This window comes from Aspergillus glaucus, assembly GCF_001890805.1.
Source record: "Aspergillus glaucus CBS 516.65 unplaced genomic scaffold ASPGLscaffold_23, whole genome shotgun sequence".
In the NCBI taxonomy this organism is placed as follows: Eukaryota; Fungi; Ascomycota; class Eurotiomycetes; order Eurotiales; family Aspergillaceae; genus Aspergillus; species Aspergillus glaucus.
Genome location: NW_019170475.1, coordinates 269,576 through 289,150, shown reverse-complemented (window position 1 = coordinate 289,150; position 19,575 = coordinate 269,576). Strand labels below are relative to the sequence as shown.

The window sequence follows — 19,575 nt, the reverse complement described above, 5'->3', positions numbered from 1 at the left end:
TCGTTACCCAGCAATGATGATGGCGCAGTCGTTCGCTGCCCATCAAGGCATGCAGCAACATCCTGGTCTGCCTCCTGGTCATCCTATGGCTCACGCTCAACATCCAAATGCTATGCACCCCGGCGCTGGAATGATCCAACAGGTACACCCCGGTGTGTCGGCTCCCGGAGGACCCCAAGTCAGTCAGGCTGGCCCCATGATGGGCGCCATGCCTCCAGGTGCTACGACTGCTGGTCCTGGGGGTCCGGTACCCAATGCTCATGCTCTCTCCCACCTGGGCCCGACCCAGGCGCATCTCTTCCAGCAGCATCAATTCCCGCAGAACTGTAAGTGAAATGATTTTTTTTCTTTTTCTGATTGTGTGACGGCAGACTAATCAAATCCATTTTCGCCTCTATAGTCGCGAACAATCCCCAATTACTGCAACAACACCAACAGCAGCAATTGCTCCGTCAAAGAATGATCCTTCATCAGCAACAGCAGCAACAACAACAACAGCAGCAGCAACAGCAACAGCAACAGCACGGAGCCCTCCCCGTCTCATTACCCAATGGCACCCAAGGCTTGAACGCGGCTCAAATAGCGGCCATGCAGGCAAATCCCACGATGCGACCGGTCATTCAACAGATGCCCCACGGACAGCCTCAGATGCAGGCATCACAGCAACAACAATTACTCGCACTCCAGGCTCAACAGGCACAGCAAGCGCAGGCTCAGCAGGCGGGCAATGCTGGACAGCCCGGCCAGCCTACACCTCAGCAACGTGCCACAGCACAACCTCAAAACATGCATGAAGCACAGAGCGTCACCCCTCAACCGCAACCCGGTCCGCCCCCTCACCAGGGAAGTAGCACGCCGCAGTCGAATCCGCCTCAACCGCCGTCTCAACCCCCGGCACCACAGGCGGCAACCTCCCAGCCGCAACCGACTCCGAACCCGCCCCCTCAGCAACTTCCACAATCCCAGCAACCGATGCAGCAGCCGCAACATACTCCGCAGCTACAGCCGCAACCGCATCCGCATCCGCAGCAAGGTCCGCAAGGCATCCAGCAGGGTCCGCAGCCCACGCCAGCCATGACGCCTCAGGAGGCGCAGCTGAAAGCGCAGCAACAGCAAAACCTCATGTTGCAGCAGCGCATAGGCATGAAGAGCACGACGACCTTGTACCTTAACGCCTTCGCAGAGCAGTTGAGTAACTTTAGGGTATGTCGCGTTGAAGGAAAGGTTGAATGATTTGAAAGGGAACGAATTGCTAACATGGAACAGAGTCGCGACGAAGCCCAAGACCTTCTATATTGGCAAGAATTTGTTGACCGGTTCTATTCGCCCGGAGGCGTTTTGCGACAGGGTGTTTACAACCGTCAATCCGGTTCCAAGCAATTCGAAATATCGACTCCTGCCCTAGCACGCTACTACCTGACGCAATTCAACAGCGGTATCCGTCATATTCAGATGCTTGTCGAGGGTGTGCGGGAGACTGCATCTCCGAGCGGTGGTCACATTGTGGAAAGCGCAAAGACTTCATTTATTTACTGGTTCACGAATGATTCACAGGTTCGTATTCGCACCCGCATGGCAAGGCGATTACCCCTAACTGATTTTTTTTTCTAGTTGTTCACGAATGGGCGGTTACGGGCGTACTTTGATGCCAACCATAAAATCGAAATGCTTGACATTGTGGTTATGAATCATACGGAATATCTTCCACGGCCTCAGTTGCAGGCATTGGAGCAGGCTGAGCAACAGAAGCAAAGTCCTAAGGTGACCAAGAACGCGGGAAAACGGGGCCAGCAAAAGCAAGCAAATACGCCCTCTTTCAGTTTGCCCGAGTCGATGGTGACAGATCACGGGGTTCCGATTGCAGTATTGAGTTTCCTGGAGGTAGGTCCGTCCTCGCCATTCCTATAACCCAAATAAGCTGACCACTCATATAGGTCGCTGAGACCATCTCGCAAATGCAAATGTTGTTTCACCACTCCCAACAAAATCCTCAGATGTCTGCTACGGAGTCACTACGGAATCTCGTCAATACCCTACAAACTCAAACCCTACAAACTCAACAGACTCCTAACCTAGGCTTCATGCCAACACCCATGAATCCAGCATTACAACCGGGACAACCCCCACGAGGACCTCCAATGAATGGACCGGCGCAATTTGCATCACCGGGGATGCATCCTCTAGGGTTGCCACAAGGCTCGCCACATATTGCCGGCTCAGCACACGCTAGCCCGGCTCCTAGTCACTTGGCCGCGCCTGGCATGGTCCCGCAAGGGCAAATTCAGCCCAATGTTCACAGCGCCAGCGCAAGTCCTAACGTGAGCAACAAACGGCGGCGACAAAGTGCAATCAAAGTCGAGGATGATTCTGGGGCACCCGAGGTCAACGGGACTGGGCCTCAAGGAGGAGCCAAGGTGAAGGCTAGTCCTCGAGTGACCAAAAAGCAAAAAGGCGGCGCATAGTCTTTGCAGTTGGTCTTTTTTTCGATTTTTTATTTTTATTTTTATTTTTTTTCATTTTCGCATCACCATTTATTTGCGATGTCATATTTCAGCTGAAGAGGCGTGGAACTGGCGTACCATTGGATACCAGTGCGAGGCTATGTTTAATCTTGATTCACATTTAGGTTTTCTCTACTTATCGTTTGCGATTCTCCGCCGATTGGACATATTGGAGGTCCCCGTTTCTTGGCTCTTTTGGCTTTACTGCTTTGATATCCTGTTTACAATTGGCGACAGACTCTGGCGTTGGGATTGATTGAATGTCTGGAAATAATTTCTTCATGTTTTGGAACGACGTGGACAGCATTGCTTGTCACTCATAATCGTCTATCACCTGTATATCCGGGATTATTTTTATGGAATGAATGAGGCTTGATACCGGCCATATAGACTTTCGGCCATGTTGGCCGAGTCGGCATTCTCTCCAAGTACCATTGGGTGCGATATTCATACATGGTACACTATCATGATGGATCATTTCCTAATACTCTACGCCGTAGTCCTTGAACGTGCAGATCGTAGTACTTATTTCCGAATGCGAATGTAGTATCCGTATCTTAACAGCCGATCCGGCAGTCTCCGCCGTTCACGGCATGGCAACACTGATAGGCCCCGCATCCCCTCACCATTTTTTTCTCTTCTCACACTTCACATCTCCCACAACAATCCATTCAATTGCAATCCCACAAAATGTCTCACTCCCACGACAACGGCATCTCCCACTCTCACGACCACGATGACCCCTTCAACGGCCACGGCCACTCACACGACATCCTCGACGGCCCGGGCTCGTACGCCAACCGCGAGATGCCGTTGATCGAGGACCGGGACTGGAAGGATAGAGCGTTTACCATTGGTATCGGGGGGTGTGTTACCCTTTTTCTTTATTGATTGATTGATGGTTTAGAGGGGTGTAGTTAACGCAAGCAGACCCGTCGGATCAGGTAAAACAGCCCTGATGCTCGCGCTGAGCCGTGCCCTGCGTGACGAGTATAACATTGCCGCTGTTACGAATGATATTTTCACGAGGTACCTCTTCCCCTGCCCCAGTACCACACAATCCAATAAATAGTTGCTAACAAGGTGTATAGGGAAGACGCTGAATTCCTAACCCGCCACAAAGCCCTTCCCCCCTCCCGCATCCGCGCAATCGAAACAGGCGGCTGCCCGCACGCCGCCGTCCGCGAAGACATCTCCGCAAACCTCCTCGCCCTGCAATCCCTCCAAAAGCAATTCTCCACAGACCTGCTCCTCATCGAATCCGGCGGCGATAACCTCGCGGCCAACTACAGTCGTGAACTCGCCGATTTCATCATCTATGTTATCGATGTTGCGGGTGGTGATAAGGTTCCTAGGAAAGGTGGGCCGGGGATTACGGGGAGTGATTTGCTGGTTGTGAATAAGATTGATTTGGCGGAGATTGTGGGGGCGGATCTTAGTGTTATGGAGAGGGATGCGGCGAAGATGAGGGAGGGGGGGCCGACTGTTTTTGCGGTGGTGAAGAATGGGAAGGGAATGGGGGCTATTGTGGATTTGATTCTGAGTGCGTGGAAGGGGAGTGGTGCGTATGAGGTTAGTTTGGGGAGGTGGAGGGAGGGGGCGCCGAGGGGGTCTGGTAATGTTGATGAGTAGGTAGCTTTGTGTTTTTTTTTTAGGGTAGGAGGATGTTAATTGAAATGATTCATATGTATATCTATGGCTATCCATTAACTAGTCCAACGCCGAATATGCAGAACTTTTTGTCATATGACAGACATCTCTCGAATAGGGTATCTGGTTCACCTCACATCTTCCAACCCGGAAGAAAAGAAGCAAACAATGAATAACAAACACAAAGCCCGTAAAAGCCTACAGCTCCTTCTTCGCAAACCTCCCCAACGCAGGCCCCAACTCCTCCCTCTCCGCCTGCACCTTGTCCTTGGTCCTCGCAGCATGTTCTTTCCGCAACTGCTCCGCCTTGAGCCTCCGCTCGTCGATAACATTGCTGCGCCCCTTCTTGCGCAGATACTTCCGTAGCGCACTGTTCCTGCCTCTCCCGCGATTCTTGATTTTCTCCATGGGGTCGGGAGCCTTGTAATCCGGGTCTCTTGCCTGTCGTTCCTCCTGGTTCTTCTGGTTTCTGATGGTATCCAGTTTTCCGATAAAGGTCGGGTCCAGCGAGATCATGTCTGGCTGGAGCTTGTTGAGCAGGCCGTGGACTTCGGCTTCTTGGCGCTGGTGCGTGTTTTCGTAGGGGTTTGCCTCGAGGGCGTCGTAGTTGGGTTCTCCGGCTCCTGGGACGAGGAGGGATGCGAAGCCCTTGTCGTGTGTGACACCTAGGACATCTTCGTAGGGACACCAGCGCATGTTCTCGATGCGTTGGCCGTCGCCGCCCCAGGCCATGTAGGGGCTTTGCACTTTACCCTGGTCTGCCTGTGCGGCGTCGAAGAGGCCTCGCCAGACGCTGACCTGTGTGCCCCAGCCGACGGCCGTGAGGCCGCGGTCGCTGATTGCGACGGAGGAGCCGGGTTGGTAGCAGGAGTAGGAGTGGACTTCGCGGAACATGCGGATGTCCCAGACGTTCATTTTCTGGTCCTGGCCTGTTGACACCATGTAGCGGCCTTGGCGGTCCATTGCGAGGGAGCGGACTGGGCCGCGGTGGACGAGGGCTTTGACGAGGGGGGCTTGGGAGTTGGGGGACCAGAGTGTGACGGTTCCGTTTTGGTGGCCGAGGTGGAGGATTGCGTTGTGGGGGTTTTGGGCGAGGGCTGTTGGACTGCCTAGGCGGGTGGGGAGTTCTGCGACCATTTGGCCGGTGGATGTGTCGGTGTATTTGAGGAAACCGCTCACTTGCTGGTTTTGTTAGAATCTGTGTCCGTATAGTAGAGGTGATGAGGGACTTACCGCGCTTGCAAGAAGAAAGTGGTAGGGAAGGAATTCCAAGAACAGCGGTTCGAGATGCTTGTTCAGACAGTGCAACTCAACACCCTTGTGGTCGTAAATGTAAACGTTCCTCTTCTGCGCGACAGCAAAGAACTGATTATTGTGCAGCCACTTCGCATCCCGAACAGTCTCATTCAACTGCAACTCGCATCCCAGTCTACCATTCCGCCAATCCATCGTCGCAACATGCCCTTTCCTCCCAGCCAGCAGCAAATCGCGACCATTGCGAGAATAATCTGCGCGATACGGCCCGAGATCCTCTAACTTCAACTCAAATCCCTTCTTCGCCGTCTCAATCCCAACGTTCTCCCGGATATCGTCCTGGCGAACCTTATACGTCCTCTCCAGCTCTCCCTCGGGCTCGAGGAAACCCGCTTCATGTTCCAGCAGGATCTCAGCATCTTTGGCCTTTAGCGTCGCATCCTTGACTTTATCTTCGACGGCTTTGAGGTTGCGCTTGAGCTTTTGGTTCTTGATTGTTCGGGTTTGGACTGCTTTGCCGCGGCCGTAGGTTTTTTGCGCTTCGAAGAGGCGTTTCTTTTCTTCGCGGTTTTCGGCCGGTGTGAGGGCTTTGTCGGCCATGGTGTCAATTATAACAGCGTCAAATTTTGAATAGAAGGTAAGATGGTAGTAAAGCGCAGGACGGAGAAAAAGATGAGCGGACTTTTTTGCGGGTCCGCAAAATTCATGCCAAGAAATCCACTCGCTTGTCCACCACTTTTTTTTTTTTCTCTCCCTTCGATACAACGGCTACAGCATTATCTACCACAGCACGTCTAATTAGGTTGAATTGCCTATTATCCTGCTAAAGCAGTCAAACTGGCATCTATTCCCTTTCGCTTTAAAGGGTCCAGTGGTGCCAATATGGCGACCCAGGTGCATCACCACCGGTCCACCACCAAGGCCTCCAACAAGCCTTACAAGAGCAAACATGCCTCCAAGAGTGCCCTGAAGGACCAGGACAAGGGTGCGCTTCCTTTTCGTCCAAATTAATTCAAAAGAAACAAGCTGATAAAATACTATGTACAGGCAAAGTCGAGCGGGGTGCCCGCAAGACCCCTCACCAGCAACTCATGTCCAAACTCGACCGACGAAACCAAGCTCGCCAGAAACAACAGACAAAACACCAGGAGAAGTCGCAGACGACGAATATCTTCAACGGCCAGAATGGAGCCCCCCGCCAGGTCGCCGTGATCCCGCTTTCCGTCGATATCGATGTGACCACGACTATCCGCGCATTGAACGAGAGTGTCGACGTTTCGAACGATAATGTTTCGGGGGATCAGGTTTCTCGTGTGCGGGTTGACCGGTTCCGGCAGAACTTGCAGTATATTCCCGCCAAGTTCGATTTGATGAATGCGATGGATGTTGCACGGATGGCGGATTTCGTGGTTGTGGTGCTCTCCGCTGAGGCTGAGGTTGAGGAGCAGGGAGAGTTGCTGCTGCGGTCGATTGAGGGCCAGGGTATCTCCAATGTGATGACCGTGGTTCAGGGCCTTGACAAGGTAAACCCGGCCAAGAAACGCCCTCAAGTGGTGTCTTCTCTCAAGTCCTTCATGAACCACTTCTTCCCTTCCGTCGACAAGGTCCTCTCTTTGGATTCGAGACAAGAGTGCTCTAACGTTATCCGATCTCTCTGCACCGCGACACCCAAGGGAATTCGCTGGCGTGACGAGCGCAGCTGGATGCTTGTCGAGAACATCCAGTGGCCCGAGACCGCCGAGGACGTTGTCGACGATGTTGTGATCACCGGTGTGGTTCGCGGAAAGGGCCTGAAGTCGGACCGTATCGCACATGTCCCCGGCTGGGGTGACTTCCAGATCGATTCGATCACCGCAGCACCACTGCCAACAGGCCGCGCTAAGCGGGATGACGCCATGAACATTGACGACAACGAGTCGACCCAGGTCCTGGACACACCAACCGCGGAGCAGGACGACATGGCGGTCGTGGCACCCGAAGAAATCGAGATGGAAGATGAGATGCTTCCCGAGCCCGAAACTGAGCAGAAGGGTGTGCTGCTGGATGACCACCACTACTTCTCGGACGACGATTCGCATATGCCCGCCAGACCCAAGAGACTTCCCAAGGGTACCTCCGACTACCAAGCCTCGTGGTTCGTGGCTGACGTCTCTGACTCCGGCTCGGATCTCGAAGACGAAGACGAAGAAGATGAGAAGATGGAGATGGACACCGGCGGTGCACCAGAGGACGGTGTCTTCCCCGACCAGAACGATGCCATGACGGAAGCTGGACCTTCCGAGTATCCCCAGTCAGAGATGTTCGTCGACCAAAACGAAGAGGAAGAATCGAAGCAACTGGAAGAATACCGGGCCAGCCGCCGCAAGGAAGCAACCGACGACCTCGAATTCCCCGACGAAATCGAACTGCACCCCAACGTGCTCGCACGCGAACGTCTAGCTCGCTTCCGCGGCCTCAAGAACATGAAGCTCAGCGCCTGGGAAACCGCCCCAGACCGTCCCCACGAACCCGAAGACTGGCGCCGTCTCCTCCAATTCGCCGACTACAAGGGCTCCAAGAACAGGGCCATCCGCGAAGCCCTAGTCGGCGGCGTCAACCCCGGCGCCCGCGTCGACATCCACCTCCGCGCGGTGCCCTCCTCCCTCCGCACCCGCCCCCAACCCCTCTCCCTCTTCTCCCTCCTCCGCCACGAACACAAACACACCGTGGTCAACGTCAACATGACCCTCAACTCCAGCGTCGAACAACCCCTCAAATCCAAGGAGGAGCTCATCATCCAATACGGCCCACGCCGCGTCGTCGCAAACCCCATTTTCTCCGCAAACGACAACACCCGCAACAACATCCACAAATTCGACCGCTACCTACACCCCGGCCGCAGCGCAATCGCCTCCTTTATCGGCCCACTAACCTTCGGCTCCATCCCCATCCTCGTCTTCAAAACCCGGCAATCCCAAAACGACGACCCCGAAGTCCTCGACGCCGCAGACACCGAGCCCCTCGACATCAACAATCTCGACCTCATCGGCACAGGCACAGTCGTCGCACCCGACCAAGCCCGTGTCGTCGCGAAACGCGCCATCCTCACAGGCCACCCGTTCAAGATCCACAAGAAGGTCGTTACCATCCGGTACATGTTCTTCAACGCCGAGGACGTCAACTGGTTCAAGGCGCTGCAGTTGTGGACGAGGCGTGGACGGAGTGGGTTTATCAAGGAGAGTCTGGGTACGCATGGGTACTTTAAGGCGACGTTTGATGCGAAGCTTAATCCGCAGGATTCGATTGGGATTAGTTTGTATAAGCGGGTTTTCCCGCGCAAGGCGAAGGCTTTGGAGGATGTTGTCTATTAGGCAAGGTGAATTTTGATTGGCGGTTTTTTTCGGTTTTATTTTCTTTGTTGGTTCTGTGATGGATGATATGATACCACAGTGTGACATGATTTGATGATCAATCTAGATGTCCTGGATAGTTTAGGGCAAAAAAGCATTTGAGTATATAGATGAATGGTTTACGAGCATGATTGCGCTTTTCTATACTGTAGTTTGAATCCAGAAAAAGTGGCATACTACGATAAACCAGGGCATCACGTAACAATCATCAAATCAAGGCTAATCCAGAAAAAAAAGGGAATAGAATCGTGAACATAAAGCAACTAACTAAATCTACGAGAAATCCTCCGTCGCCTCCTCGATATTGTTCTTAACCCGCAGTAGTAAAGTGGTCTTCCACTTGTCCAGCTTGCTGAGTTGGTCATACTGGAAGAGCTTGTCCGCGAATGCTTCCTGGTCACCCTGCTCGATGGCTTGCACCAAGTCGACAAGAAGCTGGTGTTCTCTCTGAGAGGCAAACGTGGTGTCGATGTCGCGGTAGGACTCGAGGGCACGGTTCGTTGCGACCAGGTCCTGGGCAAGTTAACATGTATTTCAGTAACATGACAGGGTGAAAGCATACATTCGTAGCAAGATGGCAGATACCAGCCTTCAGGAAGTAGTCCTTGACAGACCATTTCATCAAGCTGTTGTTAATCGATGACCGGCCGATTCTCTCGTAGTGCTCGATGGACTTGTAGTAGTCGCCCTCGAGGGCGGCCAGATCAGCAACCTTCAAGTAATGTTTGTTCGCAAGACTGCCATCCTGTCAGTACCAGTTCAAAGAAGACCCAAGCACCTGACTTACGCTTCAGCATTGTCCCCATCAAACCATTCCGCAGCCTTCTCATAAGCCTCGACAGCTCTCTTCATATCTCCCAGCTCCACTTCGTAAACCTCAGCCAAGTGTTGTTGCTGCGTAGCGGCCCGGCGCAGGTTTCCTTTTAATACGTAGTGGTTGATAGCACTGGAGAGAACGCGGGCGCCATCTTCGGGGTCCGATTTGCGATACACCTTGAAAGCCTCGTTCAGGGAGTTTGCGGCATCGTCTGGTTCGTTGATGTTGTCTGCCTGGATCGAAGCGGCCTTTTCAAACGCCAAACCGGCCTCCTTATCTGAACCATCCGATGTTAATCTCCACGACTTCTATTTGGTCTCCGGGAACCGTACTCAGCTTCTGGATTCGGAACGCATTTGCGGCCTGTGTATACAAATCCGCTGCATTTTCGTACTTCTCTGTCCGTCCACCGAAGAAACTAAATCCGCTCGAGGCGCTGTGCAATGTTTTCTCTGCCTGGATGCGCGCAGGTGTCAGTTATCGATATCGATAATACCGCGCGGGGTGGATGAAGAGGAGAGATTACCTTTTGCAGCAGGACACGGGGATCTTGGGCGGCCATGGTGGATAGTCTGCGTCTTCCACCGAATGCGAGAAGGAGAAATGCGGAATTCGTTTTCGTTTAATAGAAATCTGCTTGATCGGAGATGATGATGACGAGCGTTGATGGTGGCCAGCCCGACGTTATGATGCCAGATTCGGCGTGAAGGCGGTGTAGGCAAAAAGCTGCCTCTGCTGTCGTTGTTTTGCTCCCCGCAGTGTTTCGATATTGTCTTCTTTTCTGCAATAGACGGCTTTCCTGCAATTGACAGTTTGGTCCTATCTTGTGCATAGATTGTATTTGGTTTATTCTACTCCGTTGCTCAAAAGCTACAATGTTCGCACTCCGCAGCACTTCCCGACTCGCGGGACCAAGGTCTCGACTGTTCCGACTGAATACGCTTCGATCTTATTCTTCTTCGGAGCAGGATATCGATTCTATCCTGGCGAAACCGACCTGGTCCGTCCGATCTCTACTTCCAGACTCCGCAGCCAAAGAATCCTCCCCGTCCGTCACGCCAAAGCAGCTCCATCACCTCCTCCGTCTCTCTGCCCTTCCACTCCCCGCCAGCCAGGAAGAAGAAGCCGCAATGCTCAAGACCCTCGAATCGCAAATCCATTTTGTGAAGGAAATCCAGCGCGTGGATGCTACAGGCATTGCGCCTCTACAGAGTATCCGCGACGAAAGCCCGGGGGCAATGAAAGAGAACACCATTGGACTGGACAAATTGAAGGAGGCGCTCTCGAAGGAACAGGTCTTTGGACGCAGGAAGAAGATACAGCGCACGAGGACTGAACGAAATGAACGTCCGGATGGGAATGCATGGGATGGGAATGCGTTTGGTTATGCGTCCAAGACGAAAGGCCACTTCTTTGTCGTCGAGACCAGCAAGGACAGTGATGGCCAGTGAGACCCTGGCTAGTTGGTATCGTCTGAATGCATCCGGCAGTGAACCATAACAGTCCTGTTTCTCTTCTGTCTTGCGGAATGCCCAGCCTTTTCTAGGCGCTGAGTCAGCCGGTGACCTCATAACTAACCACCTCACAGACCAATAGTTTCTTTTCCTCTCTTTCCGATTCAGCCTTGTCTTCCTCTATCACTCTTTCCATCACCAATTCATTCATGTCGCATTATGTTTAAGAACTTCAAAGAAAAACATGGCAGCAAATTCGGGCTGGGACCTTCAGACGACGATGCTCCAGCCCCGGCGACCGACCGCGGCCAGGATCTGACGACCATCTTGGACCGATCCCAACGCGGGGATTTGACGATACTCGTTGCTCTGATCGCCAAGGACATGCGAAATGGGATCCAGCGGAATTTCCAGACACAAGCGTCGGATAGCAAAAGTCCTCCGATCGATCAACCAGCGCAAGGGGCAGGCAACGAAAAAACCACTCCCAGTTCCGCGTCCCCACCTGCCGATGAGCCAAAATATGGTGATGAGAAACCATGGTTTGCTGAATCTAGCAGCACCGAAATCAAAGAGGCTGCAGCTAGTGCGCTTTCGTTCTTCGACGATTGGAGGGACTCGCTGCTTCTTCGGGTAGGGGAAGTGGTCAACCATGATTATGAGGGTTCGGAAGAAGAGGGTGGCTCAGACTCGCAAGATCTCGAGTCGCAGGATGTGCCAGTCGAAGTAAATGAGCGGTCTTTGGATAAATTACGCAAAATCTATCCTCCTACGGATACTCCACTTGTCGACCTTCCCAAGGCCAAGAAACTTCTGATTCTTCATTCACTTCTGCTGCTGGTGCTTAGTCTTGAGCACTACAACGGCCTGTCCCGGGTCCTGATGCTACGCGTTGCATCCAGTTTGGGCTTGGATGTGAAACTTCTAAACGACAATGAAACCAAAGTCGCACGAGGCCTTTTAGACATGGCATTGAAGCAACCTTCGAACGCAGAATCCGAAGAACAAGCCAAGAAGAATGACGTGGCAAGGAAGGTGAAGGTTGGAATAGCCTCTGTTGCTGGTGCTGTTCTAATTGGTGTCACCGGCGGGCTTGCTGCACCGCTCGTGGCAGCTGGATTGGGTACCGTTATGGGAGGTTTGGGGCTTGGTGCTACTGCCGTTGCAGGATACCTTGGTGCGCTCGCTGGCAGTGGAGTTATTGTCGGCGGTCTCTTTGGTGCATACGGAGGTCGGATGACTGGGCGTATGATGGACAAGTACGCACGTGAAGTGGAAGACTTTGCCTTTATACCTCTTCGTGGTCCTCGACGGAGGTCAGAAAACGAAAAGGAAGCTGCCCAGGAAGATCACCGTCTTCGAGTTACCATTGGCATCACTGGTTGGGCAGAGGATGCTGCCGATCTTGTTGTCCCGTGGCGGGTTGTCGGCTCCGAGTCAGAGGTGTTTGCTCTCCGTTGGGAATTGGAGACTTTGCTCAGGCTTGGCAATGCCATGAGTGCGTTGGTCACCAGTGCTGCATGGACCTTCGCCGGTCGCGAGGTTCTGTCCAAGACGATCTTCGCGTCGATCATGAGCGCTGTTATGCTGCCAATGGGCCTTGCCAAGGTCGCGAGCGTGGCTGACAATCCCTTTAGTGTGGCCAAGGCACGATCAGACAAAGCCGGCGTGGTTCTTGCGGATGCACTGATCAACAAAGTGCAGGGTGAGCGACCGGTCAATCTGATCGGATACTCGTTAGGGTCTCGGGTGATCTTCTCCTGTCTTCAGACGCTAGCGAAAAGGCGCGCGTATGGTCTTGTGGAGTCTGTCATTCTCATGGGCTCACCAACGCCATCCAACACAGAACACTGGCGCCGGATGCGCAGCGTCGTCAGCGGAAGACTAGTCAACGTATACTCTGAAAATGACAGCGTGCTCGCTCTGCTTTATCGGACCAGCAGTCTCCAGTTTGGCGTTGCAGGTCTCCAGCCTGTCGAGGGTCTTCCGGGAGTTGAGAACTTGGATGCGAGCTCAGTGATTAGCGGCCATCTGCGTTATCAATACCTTCTCGGAAGACTCCTCAACGTCGTTGGATTGCAAGGCATCGACTTCTACGAGGCGTCCCGAGGAGAGGCAGCATTGGCAGCCCAGGACCAATGGGAAGAAGAGCAGCGCCGTAAGAACGAGCGTGAAGTTGAGGCTGAAACTGGAGATAAGTCGGCAAAGGAGATCTTGGAAAGTGGCGAGGGCATGGGCAGTGAACAGGAGCGGCTGCAGAAGCAGGTGGACCAGAAGACGCAGGAACACTTGCTTCCCCGCAAGATGGAACAGGCTAGTGTGCGTGAACATCAGGATACCCATGATAATTAGATTAGATTCGCAATTGTACTCTAAGAGATAAAGGCATTTCGTGTTGGTCAATACTTGACTGTAAAATATATATGCGGCAGAAATCCACCGCCAACTCCGCTTGTGTCTCTATTTTTCCTCTTTTGGAAGTTCAATGACTACCATCCCATATTGTGCCAGGATGCAGGGACCGGCCGGCGAAGTTGATGTGACTTTGGATATCCTCGGTCAACAGCCGTTCTTGAAGATCTACACGCAAATATGTCTCTGCTTCTCAATGCCTGACAATGCCTCCGACTCAGCCATCATCAACACATTAACCAACGGCCTCGAACGATTGACAGCAAGTTTCCCATGGATAGCCGGCCAAGTTGTCAACGAAGGCACTAGCGAAGACAACACAGGCGTCTTCAAGATAAAACCACTGGAGAAAATCCCCCGTCTAGTCGTGAAAGACCTCCGAAATGACCCCTCAATACCGACAATGAACGGTCTCAGACAAGCCGAGTTCCCTATGAGCATGCTCGATGAAGAGATCATCTGTCCCTGCAGGACACTCCCGTTTCCTGGAACCTTTGACGAGTTTCCTGTGTTTCTTGTGCAAGCGAATTTCATCACTGGTGGGCTGTTGCTTAGTTTGGTTGCTGAGCATGGCGCGATGGATATGACGGGTCAGGGCCAGATTATCCGTCTCCTGTCGAAGGCTTGTCGAAACGAACCATTTACAGCTGAGGAAGTGTCAACGGGAAATCTATCCCGTCACGATATCATCCCATTACTAGACTTCTCCTACGAACCAGGCCCAGAGCTGTCCCATCAAATCATCAAACTCCCCCCAATACCCCCAGCACCACCAGCAAAGAGTACATGGGCCTATTTCTCCTTCCAACCCAGTTCACTAGCTGAGCTCAAGTCCCTCACTACCGCGACACTCCCCTCAGGCTACATATCCACCGACGACGCCCTAACAGCACTAATCTGGCAATCCGTCGCCCGCGCGCGCCTCCCCCGCCTCAACCCCGACACACACTCAACCTTCGCCCGCGCAGTCGACGTCCGCCGCTTCCTAAACATCCCCCAAACATACCCAGGTCTGATCCAAAACATGACATATCACACCAGCGCGCTTCAGTCGCTAGTTCACGAGCCATTGGGCGTGATAGCCTCGTGGCTGCGCACGGCTGTAGATCCTAACACATCGACACTGGGGCATGATTCGCGAGCGCTGGCGACGTTCCTAGCTCGCTCGGCTGATAAGACTATCTTTTCATTCTCTGCGGGTTTGGATCTCTCGACGGATATGATGCTTAGTTCGTGGGCGAGGGTGGGTTGTTATGATCTTGATTTTGGTCTGGGGGTGAGTGGTCCTGAAGCAGTGCGCAGGCCGCGGTTTGATCCATTTGAGAGTCTTATGTATTTGATGCCGAAAACACCTGATGGGGAGATTACGGCTGCGATTTGTTTGAGGGATGAGGATATGAAGAGACTAAGGGTTGATGGGGATTTTATGAGGTTTGGAAGGTATATTGGGTAATAGATTGCATTTCGAGTCGTTCTGTGGCAGAGATCGCGTGGCAATTGCAATAGACATGACATGACATGACATGATACATAATGAATAATGGGTTGGGTTATTGGCGTGCCATCGAACTCAGCGCAGATTTGTTGGAGTACATACTCCGCAACGGGTTCGCAGCACGGAATTCCACTCGGCACTGTACTCCGTATGTACTATGTAGATCCTGATATGCACTCATTGGCTCTGTATGGCCTCAGAGATGTTCACCCTTCGCACCCCATCCCAACGGCACAGAATTGGCACTAGAACGGGTCATTTATCAAACTATTTGAACCTACCACCGACCTCGGTACGGAGTACACAGAATATCATGCGATCCAGTTCGCACTCATACTCGGAATAGGAGAGTGCAATATATACAGAACCCACAGTACACCATCTATATATATCTACTACCCATGCGACAGCACATACCCATCACAGCAACCCCGTCCAAACCAGTCCACACCAGTCCCATGGCTCAGCACCAGATTCATAATCATATGCTTAACCCTAAAACGGCTAGCCTAGATAACTCTATTCGGAAATCCCCCGAGCGAGAAAAAAAATATCTAAAATAAATTAACATGGGGCAAGCATACAGCCAATAATATGTGGGACTAGGGGATTATTTGCAGATGGGCTATACTAAATACGGGATAGGGGGATGTGTGGAAGATTCTGTGCGTTTTCGGATGCGCGGATGGGATGGGGTTATTCGGTTTTGTGGCTGACACCGGGAAAGTATGTGTACGGAGTACTGTACTCTGTAGGTGTCAGTAAATCAGAGATACATACCCGCGGAAAAGCTCATCTCGTCTATTTACAGAACACCAGTTCCCCGGTCCGTTCAGGGACCGACCGATCGATTGCTTAGTGGAGCAGAGCACACACAGCAAGCGAAAAAAGCATGTAACCGAGATACACACACACAATAGCCCAACCCACGGTCAGCGCTGAAGTAAGCTTCTGTTGTGTCGATCGGAAAAGGCTTGCTTGTATCGAATGGAACCAGAGCCACCGCCCAAGAGATCGGGTCCCGTGTGCGGACCCGGATTTTAGCTAGTCAAGGATTCGGCCGACTACGAGACGGGCTTGGCTTGGCTGGCGGAGTCGCCGGTAAGACATGTCTATGTTTATGGTAAGGCAGGTAGGTCTACAGTGGAAGGAGGAAGTTGGAACGAAATTAAACATTAGGAAAGTACAGCGAGAGAAGCAGAAAGGATCGAGCTGAGCTGCCGAGGACTGCTGGTACATACATTATATACATTTCTGCGCCGCTCAACGGATTGTGAACCCATCATCATAACACATGAAAGCAAAATACAGAGAAGAGTGAGAAAGCCGTAGAGAGAGAAAGTAAGGAAACAAGAAAAGGGTATGGAGTAGAAAGAAACCTCACAACGTATCGAAATGGACATTCGATTTTCTTACAAAACAGATACATCGTGCTTGGTACTGCTTGAACCAAGCAAAAAAAAAAAAAAAAAAAAAAGGAAAGAAAGAAAGTAAGTAATTGGGTATAAGGAACGTAATGGAGACTGAGAGATAGCGAGAGCTGAGAGATTATTCAAGGTGAGGAAGTTGATGCTGTTGCTGCTGCTTCAACTGGTCTGCTGGCTCCACGGGTTCGGACGAAATCTCAATGGTGGTCTCCTGGTACACACCACCGTGGGCAAGGTTGCCCATTTCCATATCGCCCTTGCGCATAATGTCTTCGGTTGAGTCGTCCCGGTCGTCGTTGACAGTATCGTTGGCACTCTCCACGGTCTGCAAACCACGGCGCATCTTGTTTCCGACACGGAACTTCTTCTCCTTCCCGCCAGTCGTACTGATATGCGTCTGGAATCCTTTCGTGTCGACGTAGGCGTTGTCGTTGCCACTCGAGTCGGTTTCGATCAGCAAGTGGCGACGGGTCAAAGTATACACTGCCACATCCACGAATCCCGAAAGGGCCATCAGGGAACCGGCGACGGCGAAGTACGTTTTGCTGGGGGCGACGTGTCGTGCTGTGGCCATACGGCCAGCGGCGAGCGGAAGAGACAAGACCACGTACACAAACGGGTAAATAACCATGTATACAACGACACGGTTCAGACGCTTCAGGTTGTCTTGGTGTTGTTGGCGCAGCATCGAGGCCTGCTTCATTCGGCGACGGAGGTAGATGAATAGGAAACCGTACAGCACGACCGTTCCGAATTCTGAAATGAAAATCCAGAGATAATGAACCCAGAGACGTTCGGTTTCGTAATCTTGACTTAGCCAGCACTGCCAGGTTATTAGTACACAAAAACAGCGAAAAAATCCGAGAGGAAACCTACCCATCCAGCTTCGGAGACGACAAAAGTTTCCGAAGTGAACATGCCAACGGGAATCAAACCAAGCATAACGATGAACGCCCACAGTCCACAGACACAAGCGACGAAACCTTTGAAGGGCAGTTGTCGACCACGCAACACAACGTCAGCTGTGTGGATGGCAATGGCCAAGACGAAAAGACCACTTCCAGGGTCTGCAACTTGAATCCACCATCCTTGCAAAACACAGGCCGCACTAGGGAAGTTGACGGAGCCTCTGGTAACCCAGTGAAGACAGATCAAGAACGCTGTGGCTTGCTGAAGATCGACCAAAAGAAGGTTGTAAATCAGGACGACGTATTGGTTTTCGGCGAGGGGACGTTTATAGTATTGTTGCCAGAAAATGAATCGGTAGGTAAGGAAAGACAGTAGACCGAACGACGAAATCCACGAAATCAGGGCAAGGGTACCCATAGCAATGAAACCAGCCTTGTCGCTCCCCAGCAGCTCGACCTCGTGGTCACCGCGAGCCATGAGCTGGTGCGGTTGCAAGGCATTTTCCTCACGCGAAATCAAGTTTATTGCCCGCAAGAGTGCAGCCATATCTCATCTCCTTTGGGCGTCAGGTAATTATTCAAACGAGCGAACGGATCTTGAAAAATTCCAGTCGCGTAGAGCGACAGGAAGGGGGATGCAGAGGTAAAATAGTGCTGGGCTTTGAGTCAAGGAGAGTAGATCAAAAAAAAAAAAAAAAAAAAAAAAACCCAAGTTTCTAGAACAGAATCTTCAGTAAAAACATTAAAATACATAAAATAAAAAAGCTCTCAGATGTCATTTCGGTTTGAGAAAGGGGGGAAAGTGTGTGTACATATGGGTTTGGGACCACATAGAGCTAGGTTTGGGGAAAGATCCATGGTTCTCCAAGAGATTGGCTAAATCAAATTAAGATTTTGAAGATTTAGGGAAGGAGGCACAGAGTTTAGAGGCCAACCGGTAGAAAATCCATAGTCTGTAGCCTTTTTTTCAGCCAGCTGCGCCGCCGAATAATATGCAACAATAGTGAAATTGTTTTCCTCGTGTTGCTTCCGGGGGGAATCTTAACAGGCTCAAAACTGGAGTGAAACCACGCCCAGCATACATCAGCGATCTGTGCATGAAAAATTCCCATAAAAAAAGACCAGGAAGCGGTGGTCTGGTGGGTAGAGGCGTATAGTAACAGTAGTATGGGCCTCGATATGGCCCGCGATTCATTGGACGAGCATGGTGGTCCACCCCAGCCGATTTCGTGGCCCCAACTGATCTAGTAGTGCTGATAGACTTTTGCCCGTCGCAACTCCCTAGCAGCCCCCGGCGGATCAATCCGCCTCATTCTGGCCGAGTTGCATGCCGGAGTGTCGAATCCTCATGTTTTGTGCAGAGGGACCGATTTGTGTAGCCCCGAGGTTCTTCCTAACAATTTTAGAATAAGAGACAACCATAGCGCCGGGATGGCAAAACGATGCATCGGTGAACAATGAACTGCGGATCCAGTCGATTGGTACTCCATCCGGTACATATTCCGCACGCAATTGATTGCTCAGCACGATCTTCGGCCTCGTGGAGAGAGGAGCCCGAGAGGGGCAGGGGATGATGGTGTAGTGGATCTTCCCAGTCGGGGGAAAACCGAAAAGGCAGTTAAATTATTTCCAAGAGATCCCCAGATGGGGCAAGGGGGGATTTCCATGGATTAGGATGAAAAAGTAAAAAGCGAAGAAGATATCTGTATTCTGTAGTAGTAATAGTAGTAGTAGTAATAGTAGTGGTAATATGCGTTAGAAGATGTGGTTGAGGTTGAAAGTCCCGTGATCGCAACCTTTTTCCTCTACAGAGTACTCCCTACTCAATAATGATACACGCCCCGTTAAGACTTACCTATTTCTCGTACATAATACTCTGTCATGAAGAAAAGCATTATTACCAAGAATTCCAAGAGATCTTCTCCCCGAGTCAGCGCCGTGGCAAGCAAATCAAGCAATACCAAGACCCTCCGTCGCTATTATCTTCCGCTAGTCAGTTCCAAATATCTAGGATGACAAGATCTTTTTTCTCCGTCGCGTGTGATTGTGCCATGGCATAGCATTGTTCATACCACATTTTGAACCGTCCGGGCCATCTTGGACTGGGAGATCTTCAGGGGCTCGACGCCTGTGCTCTATTCACATCTCTGTAATGACTTCGTTGCATGACTCGTGTCAACAATTCCTGCACATCATTGTCAGTACCATGATATCAAGTCCAGCTGGAGACGAACGATCAGGGATCACTTCTGCACTTCCCCATCCAAC

The 19,575-nt window shown here is 51.8% G+C and overlaps 8 protein-coding genes across 8 annotated transcripts; 5 read left to right on the top strand and 3 right to left on the bottom strand.

The window, feature by feature from the left end:
* Positions 1-13: 13 nt before the first annotated feature.
* ASPGLDRAFT_134665 (LIM domain-binding protein) lies at positions 14-2,462 on the top strand (the record flags this gene model as incomplete). The annotated part of the gene is made up of 5 exons (XM_022541314.1): positions 14-326; positions 401-1,203; positions 1,267-1,554; positions 1,612-1,881; positions 1,935-2,462. 5 exons carry the CDS (start codon positions 14-16, stop codon positions 2,460-2,462), a joined length of 2,202 nt encoding a protein of 733 aa, XP_022397270.1.
* A 729-nt stretch (positions 2,463-3,191) lies between these two features.
* On the top strand, positions 3,192-4,133 carry ASPGLDRAFT_69357 (urease accessory protein UreG; the record flags this gene model as incomplete). The annotated part of the gene is made up of 3 exons (XM_022549357.1): positions 3,192-3,367; positions 3,432-3,530; positions 3,593-4,133. The coding sequence occupies 3 exons, from the start codon at positions 3,192-3,194 to the stop codon at positions 4,131-4,133; spliced, it is 816 nt and encodes a 271-aa protein (XP_022397269.1).
* A 216-nt stretch (positions 4,134-4,349) lies between these two features.
* Positions 4,350-6,005, bottom strand: ASPGLDRAFT_134587 (WDR46/Utp7 family protein; the record flags this gene model as incomplete). Its single annotated transcript, XM_022541309.1, has 2 exons — positions 4,350-5,333; positions 5,385-6,005. 2 exons carry the CDS (start codon positions 6,003-6,005, stop codon positions 4,350-4,352), a joined length of 1,605 nt encoding a protein of 534 aa, XP_022397268.1.
* Positions 6,006-6,287: 282 nt separating this feature from the next.
* On the top strand, positions 6,288-8,755 carry ASPGLDRAFT_134731 (small subunit rRNA maturation protein TSR1; the record flags this gene model as incomplete). Its single annotated transcript, XM_022541319.1, has 2 exons — positions 6,288-6,390; positions 6,453-8,755. 2 exons carry the CDS (start codon positions 6,288-6,290, stop codon positions 8,753-8,755), a joined length of 2,406 nt encoding a protein of 801 aa, XP_022397267.1.
* A 312-nt stretch (positions 8,756-9,067) lies between these two features.
* On the bottom strand, positions 9,068-10,173 carry sec17 (alpha-soluble NSF attachment protein SEC17; the record flags this gene model as incomplete). The annotated part of the gene is made up of 5 exons (XM_022545003.1): positions 9,068-9,307; positions 9,357-9,531; positions 9,582-9,888; positions 9,944-10,067; positions 10,138-10,173. 5 exons carry the CDS (start codon positions 10,171-10,173, stop codon positions 9,068-9,070), a joined length of 882 nt encoding a protein of 293 aa, XP_022397266.1.
* A 313-nt stretch (positions 10,174-10,486) lies between these two features.
* Positions 10,487-13,417, top strand: ASPGLDRAFT_28936 (DUF726 domain protein; the record flags this gene model as incomplete). Its single annotated transcript, XM_022543803.1, has 2 exons — positions 10,487-11,058; positions 11,317-13,417. 2 exons carry the CDS (start codon positions 10,487-10,489, stop codon positions 13,415-13,417), a joined length of 2,673 nt encoding a protein of 890 aa, XP_022397265.1.
* Positions 13,418-13,601: 184 nt separating this feature from the next.
* Positions 13,602-15,022, top strand: ASPGLDRAFT_51410 (uncharacterized protein). Its single transcript, XM_022547523.1, has one exon. The coding sequence runs from the start codon at positions 13,674-13,676 to the stop codon at positions 14,928-14,930; it is 1,257 nt and encodes a 418-aa protein (XP_022397264.1). The 5' UTR covers positions 13,602-13,673; the 3' UTR covers positions 14,931-15,022.
* A 1,456-nt stretch (positions 15,023-16,478) lies between these two features.
* Positions 16,479-17,725, bottom strand: gprD (the record flags this gene model as incomplete). The annotated part of the gene is made up of 2 exons (XM_022542385.1): positions 16,479-17,222; positions 17,276-17,725. 2 exons carry the CDS (start codon positions 17,723-17,725, stop codon positions 16,521-16,523), a joined length of 1,152 nt encoding a protein of 383 aa, XP_022397263.1. The 3' UTR covers positions 16,479-16,520.
* Between the last annotated feature and the right edge of the window lie 1,850 nt (positions 17,726-19,575).